Source organism: Pogona vitticeps, chromosome 1 (assembly GCF_051106095.1).
Source record: "Pogona vitticeps strain Pit_001003342236 chromosome 1, PviZW2.1, whole genome shotgun sequence".
Lineage (NCBI taxonomy): Eukaryota > Metazoa > Chordata > Lepidosauria > Squamata > Agamidae > Pogona > Pogona vitticeps.
In genome coordinates, this window is record NC_135783.1 from 450,462 (window position 1) to 456,889 (window position 6,428).

General features: G+C 64.8%; 1 protein-coding gene across 2 annotated transcripts; it reads right to left on the reverse strand.

Moving 5' to 3' along the window:
* Positions 1-278: 278 nt before the first annotated feature.
* On the reverse strand, positions 279-5,952 carry ABHD1 (abhydrolase domain containing 1). Of its 2 annotated transcripts, XM_072985540.2 has the most exons (9): positions 5,683-5,952; positions 3,620-3,780; positions 3,236-3,421; positions 2,906-2,951; positions 2,550-2,662; positions 1,339-1,512; positions 1,196-1,244; positions 880-1,045; positions 279-782 (listed from the first exon to the last, which is right to left on the reverse strand). In XM_072985540.2, the coding sequence occupies exons 1-9, from the start codon at positions 5,935-5,937 to the stop codon at positions 541-543; spliced, it is 1,392 nt and encodes a 463-aa protein (XP_072841641.2). In that variant the 5' UTR covers positions 5,938-5,952; the 3' UTR covers positions 279-540. The 2 variants fall into 2 exon arrangements, with proteins under 2 accessions (XP_072841641.2, XP_072841647.2); XM_072985546.2 differs by lacking the exon at positions 880-1,045 and having other exon boundaries at positions 279-849.
* Between the last annotated feature and the right edge of the window lie 476 nt (positions 5,953-6,428).

Consider the following 6,428-nt stretch of genomic DNA (forward strand, 5'->3'; position numbering starts at 1 on the left):
GAGATGCCACACTTGTCCACTAAGCGAGGGAAGACCCATTAAGCATTCCATACTTCACAGTAAGTGAGATAAGGCCCACATATATCTAGGGGGAAACAAAGATGTGCAGGCCCAGCTAGCAACCTGCCTGAAAGAATATAAAAAGAGGGGTCTCAGCAACCATAATTTGTCTGCTGAGACCAAAAGGCTTTTGGAACCAACTACTTTTTTTGGAACTTAGACAATGCAAATAAAAAATTCTTCTCTCTTTGGTGAGTATGTATGTGGTGTGAATGTGCTGAATGCATGAAACCCCTTTATTTAGAATTGTGATGTGTCTTGTGAGGTCCTTTGTTGTTTAATATCGTTCCTCTTGGGATACAAAGATCTCGTGGTCACCCTTTTGTGGCAACTGAGCCTGGCCGGACCGGGCGTGTTGCCAAGGCTGCCAGCCCTCAGACCCTTCCCTGCAAGGGCTTCTCTGGGCGTGGACTGGAGCTGGTGCTTCTTTGTGTGCGCGTGCGTGCATGCACGCGTGCACACATGCACAGGGCTCTCTGCTCATGAGCTCGGATTCTTGCAGCCGGAATCCTGCTCGGAGTCCCGCTGGGCCCCTCCGGCCGCCACGGCAGCAGCCAGTTCGTCCCGATGCTCAAAGGCAGCTCCGGCAAACTGGGCGAAGACGCGGTCCATGTAGCTCTGGTGGCGAGGGAGCAGGCCCTCCAGGAAGCCGATGTGGCCCCCTCGTGCCGTCACCAGGAGCGCCAGGCCGGGCACCCGTTTTGCTGCCTCCAGGGGAATGGCTGTAAGAAGAAAGCCCGGCCAGGGTGCATCAGAGCAGGCTCTCCGGAGCGTGCCTCCTCCTGACGCCTGGGGGAGAGAAGGGGGCGCTGGACTCACCATGCTGAGGGGAAAAGGGGTCATCAGAGGCATTGAGGCACAGCACGGGCACACGGATCCGGTCCACCTTCCAGCAGGGACTGGTTTTCCGGTAATACTCCTCGCAGGAGGTATAGCCGAAGGCCACAGCTGTGAAGCGCTCATCGAACTCCCGGATGCTGCGGGCCTGGGGGGCGGGGCGGGGGGACAGGGGTGTCAGGAACCCCAAGGGCCATGACCTCTGGCCACCGGCCACTACAGGAGACAGAACTCAAGCGTCAAAGAGGGGGGGTGCGCGTAGGGGGGGGAAGAGAAGATTCCGAGTTTGAGGCGGTACCTTCAGCACATGCTCCACATCCAGCTTTTCCGCAAGGACCTTCTTGTGTCTGGAAAAACAGGACGCAAAGTCAGCAAGCAGAAGGCCGAGGGGAGGAGGGGGAGGAAGGGGAGAGCCTGGCATGTGCCCTTCCAGGCCCCTACCTCCGAACGAGTTGGCGCAGGTTGGCGGTGAGGCGCTGGTTGAAGAGGACCCGGTTGAGCGGACTCTCCAGCGAAGAGATGGCCTCAGAGGAGTCCCAGGAAACAGAGCAGGCCATCGCAGCCGCCAGGCCAGCCTCGGGCCCCTTCTGACTCAGGTAGTTGAGTACCAGGATCCTGCCAAGAGGAAAGGAGGACATCGCCCCTGATGGGCACAAGCAGGCACACCTTCCCCATCCAACCAGTGCCAGGGTCCCGGGGGGGGGCTGCTCACCCCTCCATCCTGAGGAATCAAGGCTGTTTCAAAACAGCCACTCCCTGAGAGTGGAAAGAGCGGAACTTGCCCCCCCAACCTTGGCAACCAAAGAGGGTGGCCCTACTTGTCACACGACATCCCTCCTTTGTGGCACCTGCCACGTTCACCTCCCTCTCAGCAAGCGCTGGGCAGCCGGAGGGGGGGGGAGGGAGGAAAGGCGCCCAGACTCCTCTCAGAAATGCACGCTCAGGAGTCGAAAGCGGGTTCCCTCTGAGGGCGGGAGAGGTTTTCCCATCAGGAAACAGTGAGTGTCTGAGGAGCGGCCAGAGGGCAGCAGTGCTGGGAGGAGGCCTCTGTCTCTTGCGGGCGTCCACTCCGCCTGGCTGGATGTTCAGGAAGAGCCAGTGGGCACGGCTGAGTCGCCCATGAAGGGCAAACACGTTGAGCAGGTGAGTGGCCACCCAGCCTGCTTTTCAGCCCAGCCGCCAGCTGGCCGCCTGCCCGCCCACCTGCATTCCTGCTCCCAAAAGATTCCTTCCTGGAAAAGCCCAAAGCGGGTCCCGCCGGGTCCTGCCGAGTCAAGTAGGAATGAAGCCCTCTGGGGTCCCAAGGGCGAAAACGCCCTGGCATGTGAGCTCAGTCGGGGGGGGGGAGCAGGAGGTGTAAGTGCCAGGGGCCAGCCTGCCCACCCACGTATACGCTGAGCTGGTACGTTTCTGGTCCAAGCCCATGTGAGGCTGGTGAACCCCTTTGCCCTGAGGGACAGAAATGAAGTCCACCCCCTGCAGGAGGGCTGCACAGCCCCCCCACATCTTCCATCGAAGGTGCTTCCTGGGGAAGAGAGAGAGGCATGCAGGCGGCCACTGCACACAGCCGAGCGCAGGCTGAGGACCGCCCTTCCCCTGGGCAACCCCAAGCATCCTCACGCAGCCCTTCCGAGCCCCAGCCGGAGCCTCACCCGCCCAGGGAAACACCGACGGCCATCAGGGGCGCTCGGGGGAACTCCCTCCGGATGTGGCCCACCACCAACTCCAGGTCTTCGGTGCTGTCTGCGCAGAAAGCCTGGGGAGTCTGCAGAGGGAGGAAGCGGGAGAGAAGGGTCGGTGTGGGCGACCAGAAGCCATGGTGGGAGGAGAAGCTGCCAAAGAGGTTGGTCTCTGGGGTGGGTGTGTTGCCCATGGCGGGCATCAGGGCCGCCTTCCTCCAAATGCCCCTCCCAGTCCATGTCCCCACCACCACCACCACGACAGACTCGGTCTCTGGCAAAGCTGCCCACTGCAGGCAGGAAGGGGACGCCCAACCTCGGCTCCTTACCAGCAGTTCCTCCCCTTTGCATCCTCGGTTGTTGAACACGACAGCCCTGCAAGGGAGAACGGCGGGTACGTTTGCACGAGGAGCTGCTGCCCTCGGGTAATCGCACTTTCCATCTCTCCTTCCTTAGGTAACACACGGGCCCCACACCAGCAGGACCCCCTTCCCATGTTGCCACCAGGGGCCAGGCCTGGCGGCAAAGCAGGGCCAAGATGTTGGCCTCGACGGCTCCCACACCAGGGCCCAGCCTGCGCTCTGTGGAGGGTGCCCAGTCCTGCCCCCTGGTGCAAAGTGTCCCCCCCCCCCCAGCCTCCACCACCCACTGCTTCTCACCTGTAGCCCTGGTGCCGGGTGCTCTGCACCATGTGCAGGATGTAGGCCTCTTGGCTGTTCCCGGTCAGGCCTGGCAGGAAGAGGACAATGGGGCAGGCCTCTGGGGCAGGGTGGTGGGAGCCGCCCCGCTCCTCCTCAGCCCAGTCGAGCAACAGCTGCCCCCCATCAGGGGTCCGAAGAACCTCACTAGAGGGGGAACCGGAAGAAGGAGGGGAAAGAGTTGCAGGGCTGAGCAGGGAGGGAGGAGCGAGATCAGGACGTTCCCCCCTCCCCAAGGGGAAAGCCCTCCAGCTGGGCAGCCCTAGGGAGGCTGCCCCATAACAATCTGCCCCATTCCCCCTCCCCCCCCACACACAAACTCCTTCTGCCCTGCTCTGGACGCACCTGTGGTAGGAAACAGGTGGGCAGGACTTCAGGAAGGCCTGGACGATGGTCTGGAGCCGGCCCTCAAAGCACCACGGGGTGGGGTAGAAGGTCTCGCTCACGATGGGGCAATACTTCTCCAGGAAGGAGCGGAAGGGCTCGCAGGCCACCAGCAGAGGGCGCTGCAGGGAGAGGGAGAAGGGGACTCACCCACCGGGAGGCATGGAGGGACACACACACACACCCCCGGGGCAGAGAGCGGCTGGGAAGGTTCTGAGGGTCACCTGTGGCGAGGAGGGATTGCCTAGAGGCGACCAGACAGGCGGGGGATTGGCAACTGGGAGGAACCCTTGAAGCCGGGAGAAAGAAATGTACCACCCTGGTCACGGATGGCCTGTGGGGGACGGTCAGGGAGGTGAGGAGGCCAGTGGCCCCTTAGCTTGGGGGCTTGCTTGGAAGGCGTCTTGATCTCCTGCCATGACTAGTAGTTGCTGGGGGGCGAGGGGAGGGGAGGGGGCAGTCAAGAAGCTGGACCGGGACCCTGACCTGGGGACCCCTACAAAGAGCAGAGATTTCACACAAAGACGAGTTTCTCCAAGCCCATCATCTCTCCGTCCAGACAAGTTTCCTAAAGGGGCCCCTTAAGGGCCACTGCCTTCCTGCGTTGTTTTAAAACCCCCAGGTTGCAACAGCGAGCCGAGCCCAGCCAGGACGAGAGGCTCCCCCCCCCCCCCGAAGGCAAAACGCCTGCTACGGGAGAGGCCCCCTCTTGCTGGCAGCGGCGGGGGGGGGGCTCTTTCCCTGACGTCTTCCGATGCAGCCCTTGCAGGGTCTAGAGGAGCGGCGCCCGAACCGGAGGGCTGCCCGCCCTCGGGGTCACCCCAGGCCACGGCCTCCAAGCCCTCCCTGCCCGCCCGGCCCTCCGCCTCCGCCCGCCCTGCTGAGCACCGGGCAGGAGTGGCCCAGGCGGCGCCGGGGGTTGGGGCGAAGCAGGAACCCGGGGATGAAACGGGGCTGCTGCCGCGGGGGTCCAGCAGCGGGGCAGTTGGGGGCCCCCCTCCCCTCCCCGGGACACCAGCCCCTCGCCCCTGCCCTCCGTGGGGGGGCCTCGCCAGGAGCCGGAGCCCCCCCCCCGAGTCCCACCTGGGCTGGCACTCGGCCACCCCGCTCCGTCCCGGGCCCGAAAGCGCCGGCCCGGAGGAGAGGTGGGCGGCCGGGCAGGCGGGCGGGGGCCGTCTCCGGGGCCAAGGAGGGGGCGGCAGAAGGGTAGGTGGGCCTGGGCGAGCCAACCCTTCGTCCCGGCTGGCGGGGCGGATGGACGGCGCGGCCGGCGCCAGGGCGGAGGCGCGGCGGTTTCGCTCCTCGGTCGCGGCTCGGGATCAAACTCCCGGCAAGCGCCCGAACCGGTTTGCGGGGGTGGCAGCCGGGCAAGCAAGGCGCCGGGCAGCCCCGGGCCGGGGGGGGGGGCGAGGCCTCTGGGCACGCGCAGAAGGCCCGAAGCCCCCCCCCCGCCGCTTCGCTTCCTGCCCGCGGCTTCTCTCTTCGCCCGTCTCGGGGCGTCGCACCCTTTAAAATCACGGCGGCGCGCGAAACAGAAAGTTCAACCAACCACCAACCGGACCAAAAGCCAGCAGCTTCGAGGGCGTCATCGGGGCGGTTGACTAGGCCTTCTTTCGCTCACGGGGAGGGCCATAAAGTGCCTTCGGAAACCGAGTAAACCCACCTGAGGAGCGCCGGGCGGGGGTGGGGTGGGGAGCCGCCTTCCCTCCCGCAGGCCGTCCCGGCAACGCGCGCTGCCCCATAGCTGGGGAGCTTCGGGGTTCGGAGAGAAGAAGGGCCGCCGCCCCCCCCCTGCCCTCACCCCGCTCCCTCCCTCCCTCCCTCCCGCTCCAGGGTGGGGTCCTCCCGGGGCACTCTGCACGCGCCCAGAGGATGAGCCCTGGCGGGCGCGACGACCCCGTCCATTCCTGTTCTGCCGGGGAGAGGGTTGCTCCGGACGCCCGCCCCCGCCCCGTCCCGTCCCGCCCCGTCCCGTCCCGCCGCTCCTGCCCAAGAGGCTCCGGGGCTGCGGCCGCGGTGCTGACCTTGGGGACGCGCGCCCAGTAGTAGGCGAGGAGGCCGGTGCTGAAGCCCAGCAGCAGCAGCAGCAGCGAGAGCCCCATCATCCTCCCTCCCTCCGTCCGTCCAGGACAGCGAAGCGGCCGGCGGCAGGTGTCCGCGGAAGCCCCGGAGCCGGCAGGGCTCGGGAGGCGCATGCGCCGCCCCGCCTCTGCAAGCCCCGCCTCAGTTCGGGCAGGCTCCTCGCCCCGCCCACCCGCGGCCCTCTTTGTAACGGGCATCCTCGTCTCGAGCGGCAGCAGCAGCTGCCAATCTGCCAGTGCCCCGCCCTCTCCGAAGGGCGCCTTCTTTTTTGGGGGGGTGGGGGCGATCCTGAACGGCCAGGAAGACAGACAAGGGGCTCCTAGAACAAACCAAGCCTGAACTCTCTCTCTCTCTCTCTCTCTCTCTGGAGGCAAGCATGTTGAAACGGAGGCTGCCCTCCTTTGAGCAGGTCGTGCGGGAAGGCAGCAGGAGAAGAGGAGGACCCGACAGGAGATGGACCGACTCCCTGGAGGAAGCCACAGGATTTTTTTTTTTTTTTTGAGTTTGCCAGACTCTGAGCGGGGCTGTTGGGGACCGGGGCTATCCCGGAGCGCCCTCTTTCATCACAAGGTCCTCGCCAGTCGGAGGCCACTGGACGGGGCGCAAAAACAGCAAATAGAGCTGTCGTCTATAATCTGCATCTTGTTTTGTGGGGGGGGGAGAGGAAGGGAGAATAAAAGCATGTGCG